Source organism: Elgaria multicarinata, chromosome 7, assembly GCF_023053635.1.
Source record: "Elgaria multicarinata webbii isolate HBS135686 ecotype San Diego chromosome 7, rElgMul1.1.pri, whole genome shotgun sequence".
In the NCBI taxonomy this organism is placed as follows: Eukaryota; Metazoa; Chordata; class Lepidosauria; order Squamata; family Anguidae; genus Elgaria; species Elgaria multicarinata.
Window position 1 is genome coordinate 97308095 of NC_086177.1, and position 22690 is coordinate 97330784.

General features: G+C 43.3%; 1 protein-coding gene across 4 annotated transcripts in view; it reads right to left on the bottom strand.

Moving 5' to 3' along the window:
• The window catches only part of ENPP2 (ectonucleotide pyrophosphatase/phosphodiesterase 2), a 105464-nt gene that overhangs the window by 39386 nt on the left and 43388 nt on the right, over positions 1-22690 (bottom strand). For all 4 annotated transcript variants that reach the window (XM_063131085.1, XM_063131087.1, XM_063131084.1 and 1 more), the window contains 7 exons: positions 17711-17771; positions 16463-16560; positions 14891-14970; positions 12307-12426; positions 7758-7813; positions 5278-5343; positions 3875-3947 (listed from right to left, as the gene is read on the bottom strand). In XM_063131085.1, coding sequence (XP_062987155.1) covers positions 3875-3947; positions 5278-5343; positions 7758-7813; positions 12307-12426; positions 14891-14970; positions 16463-16560; positions 17711-17771 — 554 coding nt within the window. The remainder of the gene's footprint in view (positions 1-3874; positions 3948-5277; positions 5344-7757; positions 7814-12306; positions 12427-14890; positions 14971-16462; positions 16561-17710; positions 17772-22690) is intronic.

Below are 22690 nucleotides of genomic sequence, written 5' to 3' on the forward strand. Positions count from 1 at the left end.
CTTTTCTTTAAAGAAAAAAATCTTGCCCATAGTAAAACTTAACATCTGTGCAGCTTGCACAGATGTGCAGACTTCTTTAGATATTAATTTAGAAACTTGATGCCAAAGTTGCTATGATGTTGAGAATCTAGAAACTTGTCTTCTTCCCCTGCCTTCCCACCCCCCTTACACAAATAGTAGCTTGTGAGTGGGGTGGAAGGTTAAAACATGGGGGAAACAGCATGGGGGGAAAGCACATATCAGCTACTGTGTTAGCTGGGATATTCTTGTGAAGCCTTCTATTTACTGTTAACCTTGCAATGCTCTAACTCGTCTTAGTTTGATCTAGGTTGCTCTGGTTTTGAAGAGATTTTCTAAAAGGACGTTAAGGACATAAAGGGGAAATCATGTTGCTTACCCAGGGCATTTCTGCTTCCTGCTTTCTAGCGCAATTGTTATGAGCTGCATTACAGAAGCCACATGGTTTGAATTAGATACTTCCCCTCTAAACGTGCTCCATTCACTTCCATTGAGACATCGCCATCTAATGGCAGAAGATCCCACTTTTTTTCAGATGTTACCAATTTAAAAGTGTTTCTTTTCATGATGGGATTTTCAACAGATGCCACGGGAGACATCCTGGTCATTCACGACATCATGTTAAAGACCCACAAACTTTTGTGAGTGTCCAATCATGAGCGTGCAATAAATTGCTTGTTTAGAGAAGCCCCTAGATACCTTACCTCTGGGAAGAATTTACTCCAGTCAGCCAAAACTAGGCTGACAACCATTACCCAGAGGACCTTCTCTTCTGCCGCTCCCAGACTGTGGAATGGCCTGCCGGGAGAGATCCGCCAGCTTAATAATCTTTCTGAATTTTTTTAAAAAAGCTATAAAGACGGATCTCTTCTGGTAGGCCTACCCAGTCGAATTTTAAGAGATCTTATTTTTGTATTCAATATTGTTCCCCGCCTCGATCCAGAGGGAGAGGCAGGTAAGATTTTATTATTATTATTATTATTATTATTATTATTATTATTATTATTATTGAGCCCTTCTTTATCTTGCTTTCAATGTTTCTCCTATAATTGAGCCAATATTCCTGTCACACATTATAGCAGCCAAATAAGGCTCCCCTGACTGCATTTAAGAAAAGAAAATCGTGGTGAAGACATAAACTGGGAGATCCATTACTGCATCTTTCACATCACATCTTGTTTGAATTTCAGTCTGTTTATAAGGGCCAATCTAGGCAGGATTCAACGCATTTTGGCTGGTCTTGGCCCCCAGGCAAAACACATGCCGGAGAAAAGATCCTGCCCCTCTACTGGAGAAGACGAGGAGGTTATAGTCGCTGTCATCACAAGCACAGGAGAAAATCTCCCCTGCCTCCTCTTCTTCAGCTGCAGTTTTGGAGCTTGAGGCAGGTAGGGGTCTCCAATGCAAATATAAGGACAATTCCAGGCCCTCTGTGGTTCCATACATGGCGACACAGGGGATCGTTTTGGCAGGAGATTCAGGACAGACGAAAGGAAGTATTTCCTTACGCAGCACATAGTCAAACTACGACATTTGTTACCACAAGATGTAGTGACGCCAGTCAACTTGGATGGCTTTAGAGGGGGATTAGACAAATCCACAATGATCCCTAGCTGACCCTCCAGGTAGCAGCCCCGAAAACCTTCAAGACAACACTTGAGGAGCTCTTTATATGTTCTCCCATCGGCGCGGCAGCATTTTGTTTCAGCAGCTCCCAGGTAGCTGGGAGAACGCTTTCCCAACCCCTGTGACCAAGGGTGGACCATGTGGATCTTTCTGATAGAATCGTCCCTCTAGGGTTTGAGGTAGAAGAGCACTTAAGCTTTGAGCTGGGAGTCCTTGTTTCACATTCCATATTGGCTGTGAGTTCACTGAGAGCCCTACCCGCCATTTCCAGGCCCCAACTCACAATCTGCAATATGGAGACTGCATTACTGGCCAACTTTACAGGGGGAGGGGTTGTAAGAATTATTGAGATAATGTATTTGAAGCCCTGCATAAAATAGCAAGTATTCTTATTGATGTGACATAATAACAGTAGACACGTTTGTATAATAAACCTTTTGAAACTCCTCTCAGGGCCAAATTACACATTACATCAATCATTGGTGTAATGAAAGGATTCCTCCCTACAAATACCCAGTGCAGGGGGTCCAATCTGGACTGGGAATGCTGTGGGGGCACAGGGTTAAAACCCCACTGCCTGGGTCCCACTCCAGATCAGAGTTTCTTTCCTAGCTACTTGTAAGAATGGTGGAAAGCCCTTTCACTTAAGTGCAAACTACATGATTAATGTTACGTACAGTTTGGCCCTCAATTTCCTAGGTTGCACATGTGGGGTAGGGCTGTCATTCAAATCATACCCAAAAACAACACAAGTGCTGGAGCTACTTGTATGGCTGTGTGGACTGTGGCCAGAGACAGCTTCCAGGGATACCATTTAGTGGAGAGCAATACCTCACTCACTTGTGTTTTAAACCATAACTGATTATTCATTGCTCAAGATCAGCTAGATTTCTATCCAACTCAGCAGTGCTACATACTGAGAGACGGTAATACATCAGATATGCGGAGAGTGGGGACTGGTGGCTCCGGATTCACCGAACAGGCAGTGAATCCGCTCCAGGTTTCAGTCAGAACTCTAAAGGAGCTATCTTTCCACCCCTTTAGAGTTTCGACTGGATTCCAATTGAAACCCGGAGCGGATTCACCCTTTAACACCGGAGCCACTAGCTTCCACTAGATGTGGAACCTCCAGCCTTGTGGAGGTTCCAAATCCAGCTCAAAGAACCTCCGTGTGTTCTTCCAGGGGGCGGAGCTTGACCTCCAAGATCCACCCCCTGGAGGAGGAATCCCTGCTGTTAACTCCAATCTGAGATCAGAGATAACACAGGGATGTGGGTGGCAAGGGACTCGGCTGGCTCTGGATGGGGCGGACACTCTTCCCAGCACCGGCTGAGTGGCTTTGTACAGCACATGAAGCCAAAAGACTCGGTGGCTGGCTCTATAACGGAGAGGCAGGGACCGTTGGCACATGTGCTGTTGAACGTGGGTAAGGGGTTCCCTAAAAGAAGCCGCTGTTAACTGTAGAAGTTTTCCTGAGCCAGGTCTCCAAGCAAGTACAGAGCCCATGGGGGAATCCGCACGTCGTACCGAGACCGCTTCTAAGCAACCCCAGAGCGACTTGAAAGCGATCATGTAACTTGCCTTTGGAAGAGCCGAGGAAGAGGCGTCCTTGCCGCCGCCACCCACAGACCTCCTCGCCGGCTGGGACGGAGAGCTCGGGGGAAGAAGGCGGGGTGGAGAGCTTCTCTCCACCCCGCCGCCTTCTGCCGAGCTCTCCGTCCCAGCCGGCGAGGAGGTCTGTGGGTGGTGGCGGCAAGGACGCCTCTTCCTCGTCTCTTTTACAGGCAAGTTACACGATAGTTTTCGGGGTGCACTGGGGGTGGATGGAAGCGCCCTGAGAACGACGTGCGGATTCCCCCCATATGTGTGATGCACAGAGACCACGAAGAAGAACAAGACATGCTTCTTTCATCCACCATTTCCCCTCATTAAAATTTCAATATATCCAAGACAGTAAGACTTCACTAATAATTTTGCCCCTGCCCAAAAAACGAAAGCAACACTCCTGGGGACTTCTAATAGCTGGGTGTTTTCAGGATCCTTTTCCTGTCTTTTTTGGTAATATAACCTCTGTATTTTCAAACAAGGCTCTCCCCTCACTGCTCACTTACAGATGTGGAGAATAAACCAGCCGCTTAGAACAATTCAGTCAAAGATTAGCATTCTGGCAGGCTCTCCTGTAATGGCAAAGCACTGAACCCATCAAAGGGAAAAGAAGAACTATACTAACGTCAGGGCTAAAGGGACCGTATCTGTGGCCTGCGAGATCTGGTTGTTCAGAATAGAAGGCATAAGCGTAAGGCCTGAAAACAAAAGGAAAAGAAGGTTGTCAGAAGAGTTTTCCATGGCATAGCCTTCTCCAACTTGGTGCCCTCCAGATGTATCGGGCTACAAATTCCAAAATCCCCCAGACATCTGTGGCACCAGCTTGGGGAGGCGTCATGTTTTATATTTATTTATTTATTGCATTTCTATACCACCCCATAGCTGAAGCTCTCTGGGCAGTTTACAAAGATTAGAAAAGTACAGTAGACAAAGTTGAAAAAAACATTTGCATAAAAACACACGAACGAACAGTACGGCAGTGCAAGATTCGGATTTCCGGTGCTTCAGCGGCCATTTTATAACGAATCTGCCATTTAGTGCACATCCCCAGTCTGAAGCAGGGAAAGAGCCTACAACTCCCAGCATGCATTGCCTGGGAGGGAGGGACTCAACCAGGGTCCTGGAACTGCCAGCATTTGTGGCACCGCTGCCCATGCAATCCAAGCCGCGCAAGACCCTGGATGGGTTGCCGCACGTTCCCCGAGCCCCCCGCAGACTCCTGCTTCTCCTGGGAGCTGCCTTTACAAGCAGCGAGGAGAATATGTGGTGACCCATCCAGGGACTTGCGCGGGAATGCTGTTCCCGGAAACCCAAAGCCTGCACAGCCCTAACAAACAGTATATATACGGTATGTTTATATACGGTATATATACGGTAAACATATAAACGGTATGTTTATACAGTATATAAACAGTATATACAGAGACAACATATATCTAAAAACAACTCTGAGCAATCAACCTTCGCAGGTCAGCTCAAGTCAACCCTTTCAAATTCAGCTCACCTTAGTGGGGAGGAAAAGAAGAAGGGGGGAAAAACCCACCTTGTCATACATTTTCCACAGCCTGATTTGACCATTTGTTGTTCCAGAACTTCATTAAAAACTATTAGAAGGCATACTGGGAGGTGCACGCAGGAGGGCACGATCTCAGGGAGAAACATTCCAGAGTTTCGTAAGAGAGAGGGAAAAGGTACAACAACAACTTCCACGGATTGCGCCCGTTGCCAAGGCATAGCACCATGCATACTCCACAACACAATTAAAAATCATGCCATCTGCCCAAAGCTCAGGGAGCGATGCCTGTTAAGCCACATTAGTCTAAACAGGATTAAAAGAAGAAGGAAAACACACCAACCAACATTAACTCGTGTAATTAATAATAATAGGGCATTCACGTCACGAGCTTGTCAAGAAAGGCAGAGGTGGCAGATCAAAGTTAGGCGTCTACAAAGGGTACCGGCTATGCTGGCATTCCATTCCTTGTTACAAAGCTACATTTAAGAGGGGGTGCGGGGGAGATTACCTACCTTTCATTGTCTGGCAAAGTCAGCCATTGCAGTATAGTTAATATTCTGCGCTCGTGAGAGATTATGCTAGAACAGAAGACAGAAACCGGCATAAAACACTAGGTAGACTATGATTTGCCTGTGGATTTGCTACATTGAAGCTCCCTTCGAGAGCATATCTGCACTATAAACCTCCGTTTGTTTTACAGCAGTTTAATTGTAACTGCTTCCAAAACCCCAAAGAAACCAGGGAATCGTGGTGGTTTGGCAAAACGTGCAGAGAACCCTCTGTTAAAGATTCCCTGCCACAAATCTAGAGCTCCTAGAATCCCCTGCAGAGGAGAAATGTTTACGCCTTCAACATAAATACGTTAGAAAGTCAATATAATCAAGATTGATGGGCTTTTTAGCTTAGAAAAAAAAGGTAAGGGAAGACCATGAATGACAGAGGTGTAGAAAACTATGCATGGTGTAGAGAATGTGGAAAGCTTTTCTCCTTCTCTCATAGTACTAGAACCCAGAGTCATCCCATGAAATTGAATGGTGGAAAATTCAAGACAGACAAAAAGAAGCATTTCTTTATGCAGCGCATAGTCAAACTATGACATTCGTTAACACAAGATGTAGTGATGGCAGCCAACTTGGGATAGTTTTAAAGGGGAATTAGGCAAGTTCATAGAGAATAAAGTTATGAATGGCTACCAGGCATGATGGCTATATATTACCTCTTCTATCGGAGGCAGCATGCTCCTATTGCCCTCATGCCCTGCTGTGGGCTTTCAAAAGCATATGGGTGGCCACTGTGGGAACAGAACGCTGGACCAGGTAGGCCTTTGGTCTGTTCTAGCATGGCTCATCTTATGTTCTAATTATATTGGGTGGTTCAGCTTATTTATCCTTGCTTTGGGTTTGAGACTTTGAAAAGAGATTCCTCCAAGAGACAGCATGTTGTAGTTCTGGACATGGACGAAGACATTGGTTCAAATCCCTGCTGTGCCATGAAGCTCATTTGGGTGGCCTTGGGCGAATCACAACTTCTCAACCTATCTTCTCTCCCTCTCAGCTCAATAACAATGCTGTTAAAAGTGATCTTGCTGTATGACTGGCAACCCTGCGGGTCAACAGAGATCTTTGCTGAAAACCAGCTAGCTTTGTACTTGGGGTGTTCCAGACGGACGGCTGCTAGAGCAACCACTTAAGAAATACTGGGCAAAATCAGTTGAGGCACTTACACACCTGCCGATCCCCTTGTGCCCTGCCAATTCCCATCTGTAAGTGGCACCTGCTGCTTGTGGATTTACCAGAAATGAGCGAAAAAGCTTGTTTCAGGAACAGGGAAGGCGGGTGGAGCCCACACAAGAGAGCTCCGCTGATCTGCCCCAACTGAGAAACAAGCATTTTCACTCATTTCAGGGCTTCCTCTGGGTAGCACTAAATCTCCGATACACAATGATAATTGCATAACAAAATCTGCCAAAGGGAAGAGAATTGTCAGGGAGAGTAAGTGGCCTGTTGGATTCCCACCCATTGTGCACCAATTCCATCTTTCCCAGTTGTTTTTTGTTTTTTTTGTTTTTTGTGGTTGGCGGAAGAAGAGTTCAAAAAGGACACAAATGGAAGACAACATTATCTGGAGCTCCTGTACATTTTGTGAAGGAGGTCGTGCAACAGCAAAATGATCATTTCATCTGGAAGCATCCTGAGTATATTGCAGCCAGCAACATATTTATTTAGTTTTTGACCTACACAATTTGGTCCTGTAAGCAACAGTGCTGCATATATGTAGACTGGAACCCATTCCATGGTCTGAACAGCAACAAGACTTATTTGATTCTGGTGCCTCCCTTAATAGGGAAGATTTTGCTTTAATATGCCATCTCAAGAGAGGCACCAGAATTGGAATACAGGTGACTTCAGGGGTCTATGCAAAATCCCTTTTCTTTTGTAGTGATCAAAAATGTTAATCATTTTATATAGCATATACGGAGAGGTATAAAGATCCTCCAGAAGTATCTAACACTGGAGAGGGGACCTGTAGGCCTCCTGAAATTGCTAGACTGCAGCTCTTATCATTCCTGACCATTAGTCATGTCGGCTGGGGCTGATGGGAGTTGTAGTCCAGCAACTTCTAGTGAAACAGCAATTTTCCTGCCCCTGTTTTAAAAGATTACCATGGTAACATTTGTAGTGAACCATTTTTGAAAAAAGCACAATGTAAATAACTGGGCGTTCTTTATGAAGCCAGTTCCTAAAGGCATATTGTAAATATAATTTAACAAATTATGAAGAGGAATGGTAGAGTGAAAAAAAACAGATGCTGCCTGAAAGCTACAAATACATGGAGCCAGCAAAACTAATTTTACAGCTTAATTCTATCTTTACTAGGAAATTAAGCCCTGTCCATTTTTATGGCATGTGCTTCCAAGTTTTGGATTGGAACTATGTAACTGATTCCCTTTTGTGTGTGTCCTTTAACTTTCCAAAATACAAAGACTACTTACTTAGACCAAAAGAATGTTCCAGCTTTCACTCCTTGCTTAGCAGCAGTAATCCATAACTAATTAGGAAAATATAAGCAGATTACAAAGGGGGTTCAAGACATTTGGATAAAATGAAGGACCATTTATTATTATTTTAAAAACAACAACACCAAACCACAATATTGGCTTCCAGTGCTGCACCTTAGAATTTAAGCATTTGCATCCAGCTGGGTTAAGCAGCATTTAAAAAAAAATCTTTTATTTGCTCATGACATTTGTCGGCCACATAAAGCTCTCTGGGCAGCCTACAAAAACAAGAAACAAAACTCACACCAATCCCCAAAATTGAGAACACAGGTTTTAATACCAAGAGCCCAGAGGACATGAATTATATTCAGTTCACCTCGGTGAACTGAAAGGTTTTCACCTAGCACCAAAAAGACCACAGGAATAGTACCAGGCAAACCTCTCTGAGAAGGCTGCCCGATAACTGGGTGGGGCTACCAAAAAGTTCCTCTACTTGGTAGTTAGTACCCACCTGACTCCATCCTATGAGGGTGTTCTAAGTAGGAATAATTACTTGTTGCTGCTGCTGCTGTTATAGTATTGCAATGTTTTTAAATGTTTTAGGGTGCAATCCTATCCAGATGCCTGTCAGCCTCTGAACTCAGAGGCAGACGAGCGTCCTATGCAGGGTGGGAGGAGCGAGGATGTGACCGTCACCTCCATGCACCACTTACCTTGCATTTTTGCTAGATGGGCAATTTTGCCATCTAGCAATTTTGCTCTGCGAAGTGGGAGGGTAGGAAGCTGAGCCAGTCAGAGGACTGTTCACAAGCTGGCCACCCTGGTCTCCTCCCCTCCCCACTCACAGAATCCCCCCCATTCCCTCCTCTCCGAGTTTGCAAGGTTACAGAGGCAAGCAACACGGTTCTCTCGGCGCCAGCTGTGAGGAGGAGGAGGAGGGGAATTTGGACTCCTGGATCTGAGGTCAGAGCACTGCCTTTGACCTTGTATCTAGGAATCAGAAATATCCTCTCCACCCACCCTCCCCGATGCTGTCTAGGGACCACAGAATTGCTCTGTTAATTACTTAGCATTTTATCTGGGCTGCTATATTGTTGTGTTGTATTTCAATGTGAACCACTTAGGGATTTAAATATATTAAGCACTATAGAAGTATTTATATAAATATCACAATGAGACAACGCTCTGATAATAAAGGCAGATTTATTCATTAATTACATTTATATCCCACCGAAAATGGCACTCAAGGCATATACCTTTTCCACCTGCCCCCTTAGGTTGCAAACAATCACACATGTGTAAAGGTGACTGTACAATGAAGTCAGTGGTACTAGTCATACAAACTGAGGTACATTTCACAGTTAAAACCTGTCAATAGCCTCAAAGCATTCTGACTGCACATGTGAGCATTTTCCATCATGCGCAAGATTTGGCTTTTAGCACAGGTTGAGAAGTGTCATCAGTGGGAGGAGGAACCTACTGATGGAATGGATTTTGCTTTCCCTCTGCACAGAATCATAGAATAGTAGAGTTGGAAGGGGCCTATAAGGCCATCGAGTCCAACCCCCTGCTCAATGCAAAAATCCACTTTAAAGCATCCCTGACAGATGCTTGTCCAGCTGCCTCTAGTGTGGGAGAGCCCACAACTTTCCTAGGTAACAGGTTCCATTGTTGTACTGCTCTAACAGTCAGGAAGTTTTTCCTGATGTCCAGCCGGAATCTGGCTTCCTGTAACTTGAGCCCATTATTCCGTGTCCTGCACTCTGGGAGGATCGAGAAGAGATCCTGTCACTCCTCTGTGTGACAACCTTTTAAGTATTTGAAGAGTGCTGTCATGTCTCCCCTCAATCTTCTCTTCTCCAGGCTAAACCTGCCCAGTTCTTTCAGTCTCTCCTCATAGGGCTTTGTTTCCAGACCCCTGATCATCCTTGCTGACCTCCTCTGAACATGCTCCAGCTTGTCTTTATCCTTCTTGAAGTGTGGTGCCCAGAACTGGACGCAATACTCAAGATGAGACCTAACCAGTGCCAAATAGAGGGGAACCTCTATTTCAGGCGATTTGGAAGCTATACTTCTATTAATACAGCCCAAAATAGCATTTGCTTTTTTTGCAGCCACATCACACTGTTGACTCATTCTCCCATGCACTCCCGAAATCTGCTCCAAAGGGTTGGCGAGAGCCCCAAAGTAGATTTGGGGCATATGCACATGGTTGCAGGTGGGAGGAAAGTACAAGGAACAGCTGTTGTGCAAGTGGACTTCCAGTTGTGTGAGGACTGAACTGCAGCAAAACAGTAAAAACTGCATTTAAGATTTCAAGAAGAGCAACACAGAGGTCAGCTACGAGACCTGCATATATGTAATTTACTAGGCTGGTTAGAGCTAAGTGGACATAGTTCATGATCTTTCAGTTACTGGAAAAACTTCCAGATCTGTTAAGTGCTTTGCGTTTGGTGCAATACTTCCAGTTTCTTTTATATTCCATTGTGAATCCCAAAGCTTTCAGAAGCACATACTTAGGGCGTCATCAGACAATTATGTTATATCACACGTTCGCTGCTGGACACTCATGGATTTTCTCAGGTCCCTCTCATGACATCGTCTGCGTCTTGCGCGCCTCCTGCCCCTTCAAGACTTCTTCGCACCACTAAAAAACACCCCAGTAAGTCCGACTTATTTTTTGAGATGGAAGTTGCTGCTGTGTACAGGAGAAGCTGCCCGATCAAAAGAGCCCACTGACTAGGCCACGTGCACATTGTTTACTTCCTTGTTTGAAAGAGGAAGTCATGAGGGACAAACGCGTGGGTGGAGAAGCAACGGTAAGGAAACACAATTTTTCCCTGTGTGATGACGCTCTTAGCAGCTAAGAACCTTTGCAAACAAAAGGGCCCACGTGTTCTCCAAAACTAGTAGAACATTAAGCATAAACAAAACACACTCACAACTTTCAGATGGAAATTATCCTATAATCTAGGGCTGAACAAATTCAGATATTTCGGGGACAATTTCAACCGCTAGGACTCCTCGAGGAGCACCTCCACACTGCCACTACACACCACCAAATTTCTGTGGCTGGGAGTTGCAAGACACTTCTCTGTCTAAACACACACAGGATTGTGCCTTTAGACTCTCACGCATCAATAAAGTTGCTAGGCCTGCTTAGTAAACAAATCAAATTAAAACCATGCAAAAATATACAAACATTGGAAAATCATTACAAGCAGGATAAAACAGACCCAGCCAAGATGGTAAACAGATCAAATTCAGTCGAAGCCTACTTAGAGGCCACAGAAGACATGCACAACTCCCACCACCACCATAACAACAATTTTAAAAGGTAACAATGTAGACAAAGTCCTGCGTAAAATCAAAATAAAAGACTGGCTATCAAAGCATCATGCAAACAAAGGAAACTCAATATCAGGTCCAGCATTTTGGCTGGACTCACTTTTTCCTCCTGGGATGAAAATAAAGCACACTTTAAAGTAAACACTTGAAAAAGGGTGAATACCCATCTCAAAGAGTATGCTTTAAGTAAAGGGTGCCAGAGCAGTAGCAAGTCTTTCAAGAAAAGTGAAACTAAGAGCATCTTTACATTAAAGGAAATCACATTGTTTATCCAGGCCTTTTGTGCTTTCTGTTTATTTGGCACAATTGTTATGGGCAGCATTACATGGGAGGAGAGGGGTGATCACGTGGTTTGAATGGAATACTTCACCTTCATTTAGTTCCATTGAGACCGGCCGGGGCAGAAGGCGGGTGCTGCTGGCCGGGTGAGGGAGGTGGAACCGCCACTGCCTCCAGGTGGCTGAAAGCTCTTGGCCAACTGGCCAAGCAAGCAGGCCGCTAAGGAGGGAGGTGGCGGCAGTAGCGGGAGGAAGAGGGCGGCCTGCCAAGCAGCGGCAGGCCCTTTGGATGGGGAGGGCGGAACAATTCGCCACTTTCCCCAGTCTGCGCCAACTGCTGCGCCCGCTTCCTGCTGCTTAATTGCAGGGCTGGCCCTGCTCTCTTTCACAAACACAGCATGAGCTTCCTACCATAGACTTGCCTGCATAATCATTTCAGCAGCCCTGATCCATCCAGAAGTTAGTTGTGATTAAGGCCCATTCAAACCAATACTTAGTTAGTTGTGATATTTATATACCATTAAATACAATTAAATCCCTAAGTGGTCCACATATATCTATTAAAACCGCATTTAAAATACAACATTAAAAACAATTCCAATAAAAACAGTACAAGAATCAGTAAGACGGAGCAGCATGATCAATGTAATTACAGCCCGGGGAAAGCCTGGGTGAACAAGTGGGTTTTCAGAAGATGTGTGAAGGATGCCACATTTTCTGCAAGTTACGCACACCTAACCAAGTGTCAATACTTTTGTCACAACTAACCTTCAATATAAGTGGCCCCAAGCCAGCCACTCTGAGAGCAGCTGAGTTAGAGGGAAGAGCTTTAACAACACATCCACACCACAGGTAACAATTTTTATTATTACTTTTGAATGTGCTTTCTACAGAGACATCCAAAACTGAAAACTTACCGGTTGACCTGCCCACCATCTGTGGTTGAATTTTTCTCGGCCTCGAAGGTTGAAGGTAGCATCAAATACAGGGTCGTACATTGAATTACCAATGATTCCATGAGATTCGGGATAGAGCCCCTTTGAGTGAAAGCAAGCTAACGTTAGCTAAATGTTTTCACGTTATTACGTACATTTCCCATTCATATTTTTTAAAAACATGATTGATAGGCACGATGATCAAAAGCAGCCTGAAAAATAGCGTTAAGAGATGAAGCAGTTTATTCTCACTGCAACAGTGAGAATATTCTCGTCTGCAAAATGACCCACTTCAGTAAAATAGCTTTAGGGTGCATGTTGAGACAGAATAAATTTCTGGGAGCTGAAGGACTTTTTTCTGTCTCAACAGACCGCCCTTTAATTGCTTTGAAATTCTAGTGAGTGAAGGATTTTCTTTTTCTCCCCAAACACATCCTTCCTAGGCCATGCTGCTGATTACAGGCAATCTGGTGCAGTGCTCCGAATTTATGCTGGAAAATAGAGGGGTGACCCTAATTAAGCACAAGCACCAATCTTCCTAACGTCCCCCAACTTTAACCATATCAGCCTGAAGGCTTCTAAGAACTGTAGCTAAAAGAGGCTGAGGCCCATCCTTTTCAGTATTTCAAGCACTGATCTGGCAACAATAACAATTTAACATTAAACACATAATTTATTTATTTATTTATTTATTTATTTATTTATTACATTTTTATACCGCCCAATAGCCGAAGCTCTCTGGGCGGTTCACAAAAATTAAATATATATAATTTTATAATTATACATATTGTATAATTATTGATAATACATATAAATATAATCAATCTTTCTGGTTTATCTATCTTGTCAAGTAGAACAATTACATAAATAATGTAAGTAAGGCAACAGCAGTAAAAATGAATTATGTCCACCACACAGGACCACTTTGCATTTGGGAACATTTTACATGGGTGTACACCGTCATGCATGAAGAGCAAGTACACACTTATTGAACGGTGTCCTGGAACATTATGATTGGTAGCGCTTTCCTAACACTTGCACACTTGGCTGGTGTGTGTGTGTTCTTTACACTTCATTGACTTAATGGGTGTACATTAATGTAGTTAACGGTGTTGCAGGAAGCAGTCCTGAGAGTTAGCAAAAAGCAGGAGAAATAATGCAGTTAATGGTTACTTGTTCTCTGCTCTAACAAAGTCCAAATCTAGTTATATACACTAGATTGTGGTGTAAAATCAGTCCTGCTTAGTGTTCCAGCCATCCTGTTTGGGTCCTTGCACAGACCACCTGTCTCTCCCACCCTTCCCTTGTGCTAAATAGCGCTGGGCTGGCTGACCTGAGTACTTTATTATAATATAGTGGAACGGGAGAGCAAGAGAACCTTATGGTTAACATCCTCTGAGTTGTAATCAGCTACTAAATTTGACATCCTTTTCTCTTCTCCCTGCCCCCTCCCACCTCCACAAAGGATGGAAGAAAGTGCTGCCCAGAGATCTCAATGGATTTTAATATAGCTGTGATTGGGCAGTAATGTAAACCTACCCCTGGAAAAAAAAAGTAGCACTAAAGACAAAAGTTCCTGTCTTGGGGTTCAGTATGAACCCTGAAGTTCCCTCTCCACACTATGATTTGTTAATCTACAATTCTCTCATCTCTATGCCCTCAACATTCTGAAAGTCCTGAAAGCTCATCGAACCTGGAAGCTTTCAGAGCATTTTTCCCTTTTAAATTTACATATTTATATACTTCTGAGTGTCTAGAGAGTTCTACAGGTATAAACAATCCCCTGCTTTATTTTGGGGTAGCTCCATTTCATTACCAAACTTACAACCGGAGTTTGCTATTGTGTAGGGTGCTCATATCTGGGAAACCAAAGAGAGGACACCCAGTGAGGCCAACGTTAGCGTGGCGAGAGGGAATGGCATGCTTTCTAGAGGCCCCAGAAAGCACGCCTTCTACTCTTCCAGTCCAGTAGAGGTCTTACCACCTCACCCCACTCCAATTGGGGCTTTTTCAATAATGTCTGGGAATGACACACTTTCCCCTTTAAGGTCCCGATTGGAGCAGTGGCGGCCGGGGGGGGGGGGTTTGACACGCCTCCAGAAAGCATGTCACACACACCCACAACAACAAAAATGGCAGCCTTAAAGGGGAAAGTATATCATTCTGGACATGATAGAAAATTACATAAAATCCCCCGACACCCAAGATAGAACGAAAACCCAGCCAAATCTGGGGAAAGCCTGACAATTGGTCACCCTACTATTATGGGGAATGATGGCCCAGGTGCAATATTCTCATACCTCCACACAGCTCAATTGTTTAAATACCAGTTTCCCAGATCCTCCTTGATGTAGCCATACACACCTCTAACACTCCACCGTCTGTCACTTTGGCCTTTCACTGGTATATGCAAAACCACCCTTAAGTTAAGTGACCTTTTCTTTCCCCACATCAAACCAAGACAACACCATTTTCAGACGCTTGCCTTCCCCAGGTCCCCCATTTTATTGTTTTCAGAAAGATAAACACTGTCCCATATACCCACAAAACCAACAGTGTGACTTACAGTTGCCAAAGTATACAAGTTAGGGAAGGTTTTTGTAGGATAGACAGGCCTCATATATGGAGCATGGGTTCCGCAGGTCCCTAAAAAAGCAATAGGCTGTCCAGTTATTTATAATATTGCCATCAGACTCCATGGAACATTATAAGTATTACACTACATGTTCCTCCCCTGAAGATCTTACTATTTAAAATACAATATAGAAGAGAATAATAATAATAATAATAATAATAATAATAATAATAATATTTATTTATTGCCCGCCTCTCCCTCTGGATAGAGGCGGGAAACAACACTAAATAAAATATAATACATACAATTGGTTAAAAGAGCATATAAAACCAATTCAATATTAAAATAACAATAATAGCATCTTAAAATTCTTAGGTTTAAAATTGCTGGAAGAGACTAGTCTTTACGGCTGTGTTAAACTCAGAGAAAGCATTACGCTGACGAATCTCCTCCGGCAGGCCATTCCACAGTCTGGGGGTGGCAGAAGAAAAGGTCCTCTGGGTAACAGTTGCCAGCTAGTTGTGGCTGACTGGAATAAATTCTTCCCAGAGGACCTGGAAACTAATTGGCAGCCAGTGAGGTGATTTTAAAGTTCGTGCAATATGGTCACCACTAGGTGTACCGGTGACCAACCTGGCTGCCATATTTTGAACTAGTTGAAGTTTCTGGACTAGGCCCAAAGGTAGCCCTATGTAGAGCGCATTGCAGTTGTTGAGCCTCGAAGTTACCAGCACGTGCACTACCATCTTTAGATCTTCTAACTCTAGGAAGGGGCGCAGCTGGCGTTATCAGCCAAAAGGATGAAAAACTGAAAGCAGCCACTATTATTATACCATCTGGTATTATTACATTACAATAGAAAGAGTGGAACATGCAACCAGTGTTGCAGTGCGCAATCTTCCTGTTCAGCCACACACTTTTTCAGGGTCCTCCATTCCATATCCCCACTGCTGTTTCTTGGTTTTTCTTCTCAACATTCTGTGCTCATTGAGTACTCTCAGGATCTATTGGGCTGTTTTTAGAAACCCCAGCTTCTAGTTTTTGCGTTTCTAAAGATGTTTTGCACTTCCTCCAAATCTTGGAACCCTATGATGCCTGCAAATTTCTCACTCTTTTCTAAGGATGGCACAGTTTTGGCTACATGAACTTTGGCACTCATACCTGAATGTCAGGTAAAGAGGGGATTATGAGTACATAAGATGATTGCCATTTACTTCAATAATGAAATATGACATTTAACAGCACCAAGAGTTTATCAGACCTATGTCCCACTGACTTCAATGGGGCCAACTCCCTAGTAAGTTTGTGTTAAGATTGCAGTTTAGGAGTAGCGTTGGGTTAGTAGACTAGACAGCCGTTGATATAACTTGTATGCAATAAAATAATCACCCTAATTTAGGGCACTACAAACTTAAACCACTTTAATGTTAGTTCCTTCCACACAAGAAATTTAACTGAGAAACCGGTACAGAATCAGGTGAGTTCTCAATGTTCTATATACCAGCAATTGCCATGGGAGAGCAAAAGATCAAAAGCCTGCTTTAGTCAAACATATGCACTTACTTAATTTTTCTATGTTGCGCATCACTTTGTCACCTTTCTTCATGTATGATGCACGGAAACCATCCACGGAGAAGATTATCAATGGAGGGCGAACAAAACTGAAAAGCAAGACATATTAATGAGCCATGGGCTGGAGTGTGGACACTGCAAATTTAGGAACAAATCAGAAGACTGAAACCAGCTCTAGCTTTTGAGGGGTTCCCATTGCACCATCTATGAGAGCCCCATAATTGCCCCGAGAAAGCATTAAAATGTCTGAATAGAGACATACAGGTTTTGTTCAGAAGGAAAGCCCCACGTTGATCAATGGGTTTATTCCCTACTGAGCAAAGACAGGATTGGCTTAAGCAAATATAAGCAGCCTGAGAGCACGTCTAAGATTTAGGACAATAATCTATGCAAGGTAGATTGATTTGAAACTAAAAAGTAATGGCAGGTGCCTCTCCAAACATTTCAAAAGGCAACAGCTTTTAAGGTTTCATTTTAAACCTGAATCTCTTGTTTTAAAACACTTGATCTTGGGACATCTACAATTCCTTAACAGTACAAACATATGCATACTTACTCTAAAGTAAGTCACATTGGGGTCAATGGAACTTACTCCCAAGTAAGAGTGTATAGGATTGCTTCCTAAATTACTCATCTGAACGTTTTATACTGCATTGGAATTCAGAACAAGTTACTCTTCATTTTTATTTTTTTAAAAAAGTCTCCAAGAGTGTGGTATCAATTATAACAAGTAGCCAGACCACATAATTACTTTAATCTCCACCGCATCCTATTCTCCCTTCCTCCTTTACCTCAAGATAAAAATTTCTTGATCTTCTGCCCCAAAATAATTCCGAAATACTTTCGCCTTGAGTCACAGTATTTTAAAACAATGTAAGAGTAAAGGCAGAATAAGAATTAAAGCCTGAACAATAGCAAACCTGTGTCAAAATGAAGTAATTTAATGTTTCCGCTCTCAGCATACATTTAAGAATATGATCTGAATGAATGCAAAAACCCACAAACTCATTTTCTTAGGGTGCTTCCAAACAAGGCTTTAATTCAATGAAGTTTATGAGGGTCCAGATAGTGTTGTCTTCCATTTTACTTCACTTTAGAGTGGCTGCTTGGGGCTGAATAAAGCAGCTAATATTTCAGCAAAACAACAAAACTCAAACACCTCTTTGGGTCTGGCAACCAGTGGAAACCAATACTTGCAATTTGTTGTTTTAAATAATTTTTTTAAAAAAAAGAACTTACCCTGCTGGGCATTCTGGAGTTCTTATATCCTCACAATCATCCACAACCCAATGAGTCTCTCCTAAAAGGGGATAATACATAACATATTTTGTATGCCGCCTATACAGTTACAGATTCTCATTACTTGAGATTGTTAATCAGCTGTTTCTATGTTTACTTTCGTCACAGAATTGAGATCCAAGCACTACACGACGAGCATTTCCTTTCCTGCTTTTCCTCTATGTAACCTCTAGGTGGCACTGTGGTATAGTGGAATAGCAAAAAAAAAGCTGTTTCTTTGGGTTTTACAATTAAATACTGTACTTTCCCTGCTCTAAAAAAATAAATCATGGGAAGTGCTCTATAGACAAAGAAGCGAAACTGAAGAGTCACAATATCATCCAAGGAACCCATAAACAACCATATATAGGGAATGAGTAGTACACAATAAATGCCTCGGGTAGAAAAGCCCACAACTAAGAGAATGACATGCATCCAGAGCCTACGCATCTTTACTCAGAAGTAAGCCCCACTTTGAACACTGGGACTTGTTCTTAGGTAAGTGCACTTTAGATTGCAGCTGCAGCACCATGCTTATTTTTCTGAATACTTGGGTGATCATAGACAGTCTCAGGGTGCTTGTAGACAGACGGCTTGTAACAAGACCTAACAAAAGACACTGCACAGCTATACAAGCTTTTCTTCCTTAATGGATTTTAGGTAAAAAGCAGTGGGAAACATGGAAGGGTTACAAATGGAAGGAAACGACCCCTGGTTCCCTGTAAAAGTTCTGTGAATGAAGCAGGTTGATGGAATAGCCTTGTCTAAAAGCACCCATAGAATTTAAATTATATAGAAGTGTGTGCATGTCTGTGTGTGTATGTATAGAGGGCAGGATTGTATTATTACTATTGTTGTTGTTGCATTTATATCCCACCTTTTTTCCTCTTAAGGAACCCAAGGTGGTGTACATACTCCTCCACCTCTCCATTTATTTATTTATTACATTTCTATACCACCCAATAGCCGGAGCTCTCTGGACAGTTCACAAAAATTAAAAACATTCAAAATATAAAACAACAGTATAAAACCATAGTATAAAATACAATATAAAAGCTCAACCAGATAAAAACAGCAGCAATGCAAAATTACAAATTTAAAACACCAAGTTAAAATTTATTTATAGACTGTTAAAATGCTGGGAGAATAAAAAGGTCTTCACCTGGCGTCTAAAAGATGCCAAGCGAACCTCCTTAGGGAGCTCATTCCACAGCCAGGGTGCCACAGCAGAGAAGGCCCTCCTCCTGGTAGCCACCTGCCTCACTTCCTTTGGCAGGGGCTCGTGGAGAAGGATCCCTGAGGATGACCTTAGGGTCCGGGCAGGTACATATGGGAGGAGGTGTTCCTTCAGATAAGGAACATGGAGAGGATAACATGGAGAGGATAACTCTCCATGTTATCCTCACAACAACAACCCTGTGAGGTAGGTTGGGCTGAGAGTTTGTGACTTGCCCAAAGTCACCCAGTGGGTTTCCATTGTCGAGTAGGGACTAGAATCCTGATCTCCCGACTCCCAGTCCAACACTTTAGCCACTACACCCCACTGGTGTATGCATATTTGCTAAGCTGTCCATGCTTTAAACCAATACTTCTTTCAGGTCCTTGAATAATTTATGCAATACTCCTCACCCAAAACGTCTTAAATCCTCATAGCAAGGACTATGGGAGAAGAGGTATTATTTCTAAGAGCAGTCTAGAAGCCATGAGTAGAAGACTTCTAGAAGACATGCGTAGGCTCCCTTGGTGTCCAACCAGTACCTTTCCCTTCTTTATTCAAATCACAAAGGCCACTCCCACTTCGCTACCAGCCTCCTCAAGTAGGGAGGGGCCATAGCTCAGGGACAGAGCACAAGTTTTGCACACAAAAAGTCCCGGGATTAAACCTCAGCAACTCCAGGTAGAGCTAGGAGATCTTGCCCAAAACCATGGAGAGTCACTGTCAATCAGTGTCAACAGTACTGGGCTAGATGGACCAAGAGTCTGGCTTGGATTTCACAGAATTGTAAATGACTCCAACTCTGTGCATCAGCTGGTATTCCTGGATGAAAACTGTACATGATAGACACTGTTCTGGTCTTCTTTAAAGCCTCGATGGAAGAAATACAGTGTCTCTGGGCAACTACTTCTACTGCCCAGCTTAAAACAGCTTTTAAATATCCAACCAAATTCCCTGCGCTCTCCCCATGGGATATCAAAGCCATATAAACCTTGATGTCTTGGGTCTAGCCTTGCTCCTGAAGTAAAAGATTCTTCCTCATTAGTATTTTTCTTTTTCATTCCACTATCTAACATCCCTCCCTGCTTCAGCCTTGAACTCTAAGGAGAACAAATTCATGTCACTCTGGCTCCATCCTCATTTCACCTGTTGAGGCCATAAGCACTTGGTTCTCCAAGAATGTGGTCCAGTAGCATTCCCTTCTGGGGCTAAGACCAGCTTTTCAGGTTGGCATTTTTTATTTTAACATGGCATGGCAGATAAGGGGCTAAATCTTCCTTCCCACACTTCATGGTCCTAGGCAGGCCTTTTTTTTTTGAAAACCAAATCAGATATGCATTTCACATATTGTCTGTTTTGGCCTTCAGAGAACTTTCCTCCCCATCTTAATCTTCCACCATCTTTGCTTGTCACGTCAGCATCTGATTCAATTACCATCTCTTTGTGCTATAGGAACATCTGCGACTGGAAACAGGAATTTTACAGCCTTGGCTCAAAGGCTATGGAATGACTGCCTTCAGGAATCGTTCCACTTTTGCTTTCATTCCAGAAATGTTATAAAACCAATCCTTTTCCCCCTCAAGTCTTTGGGATATATCCCTACAGCAATCTTTGACCAGCCAACACATTTTCTAGTTATGTGGATTTAAAAAAATAAATAAACCACACACGTTTCAATTTTATATAATTGTAGGTCACTCTGTTGCCGTAAGTTGCTCTGAACATCTGGGATGTTAAAAACAAAACCAAAGGGTTCTGCCTAAGCTACTGTTGTTGCTCACACTGAGAGCTAAACTACATGTTAAGTTAAATCCGTGTCATATAGCTGCTCAGCCCCTCTAGCTGAGGTGGGGCAATTTGTAGCTCTCCAGGTGTTTTGGCCTACAACTCCCATCATCCTTTACAATTGACTATGCTGGTTAGCAATGATGGGAGCTGGAGGCCAAAGCATCAGGAGAGGCACAAGTTGCCCTACCCAGGCTGTACAGCATCTGTTCCTGGTTGTGGGGTGGAATTGAGAGAAATCTGGTCTGAGGGAAAAGCCATTGAGAGCTTGTTTAAGCTGGGGGGAGGCTCTCTTACTTACTAGAAACAGTAACCAAGGATATTTAATGTCTGCATCTTTAAGCAATATTTATTTTATTTATTTATTTATTACATTTATACACCGCCCCACAGCCGAAGCTCTCTGGGCGGTTCACAAAAGCTAAATAGATAAAAGGTATGTGCCCACAGAATAAGATGTATTCCACTGAATAATAAAATATTTTGCTTTTATTACATACACGTGGCTCCATATGGAATATATACAACATACTGTTTTAACATCTACGTGAAGCCTCTGGGACAGATTGTCTTTTTAAGACCAAACAGAGGACACTGCTCCACATCTCTTTTCTGGAAATGTGCTCTGACAGGACTAGGAACAGGGCCTTTCCAGTAAGTGTCCCCTTTTTATGAACTCTCCCCTTTTAATTGTGCTTTATTACTGATAGGCATTTGTTTCATAGAAATCTTTTACTAAGGTTTTACATGCAATTCATTTGTATATTGTTTTATTTTGCATTGTTCACTGCAAAATGCTAATCCCATGCTAATATTTGAAAAGTAACTCTATTCCCTTGTAAATGTCTTAGATTTGGTCATCTTGTGTCTGGTGGCTACTGGATATCGAAAAGAGAGTTAATTTTTCATAGGCGCTGTTAATCAGGGGTGCAGATCCTCAAGCGTGGGGCCCAAATCCACCCTTCCTAGGCTCCCAGCCCAGTCCTCCATGATTCCCCAGGCCAAACATCCTGTGCCTGGCTCCACCCACTTGTCAAGATCCCAAGCCCTCCCACCTAAATGTGAGGCAGCAAAGAGATTTGCTGTGCAATCCATAAAACCTTTTCGTTTTTTAAGAAAACAACCCACTTCATAACTGAAGCAACTGTGAAGGCTATGAGCTATCTTCTAAGCTTAATTATCCAAACAAAGCAAGGCAGTTGCCTATCAACTAAAAGGACAGTTTCCTGCCCTGTCTGACAGGCTTTTCCCAGACTCCTCCTCCTTCAGGATGAGTCCTCTTGATCCAACTTCTGACATTCAGCTAGTCTGGCAGACCTCCTCTCAATACCAGCTGCTTTACTGTGCGGTGGACTCGGGATCAATGCTGATGCTCCCTCTCCCTCTCCCTCCAACAAAGGCCAAGTTCCCAGTGGCGGAGGGGGAAGACGATCTCTGAACCTGGGCCTCCTGTTCAATAAGTTCCTGGGAAGGTTCTTCCCTGACTCCGGGAGAGTCTTGGGGAATATCCTCCCCTGTCTTGGCTGGGCTACTTCTAGTTCTGTCTCTGAGTTTGACTCAGGATCTGAAACCAAACCAGGGACCCTCATCCTGACAACCCCATTCCCCCATTGCTTGGTGCTTTCCTAGCTTCTATGCGTTTTCATAGAATCACAGAATAGTAGAGTTGGAAGGGGGCTATAAGGCCATTGAGTTCAACCTCCTGCTCAATGCAGGAATCCACCCTAAAGCATCCCTGACAGATGGTTGTCCAGCTGCCTCTTGAATGCCTCTAGTGTGGGAGAGCCCACAACCTCCCTAGGTATCTGGTTCCATTGTTGTACTGCTCTAACAGTCAGGTAATTTTTCCTGATGTCCAGCCGGAATCTGGCTTCCTATAACTTGAGCCCATTATTCCGTGTCCGATCATCCTGGTTGCCCTCCTCTGAACACACTCCAGC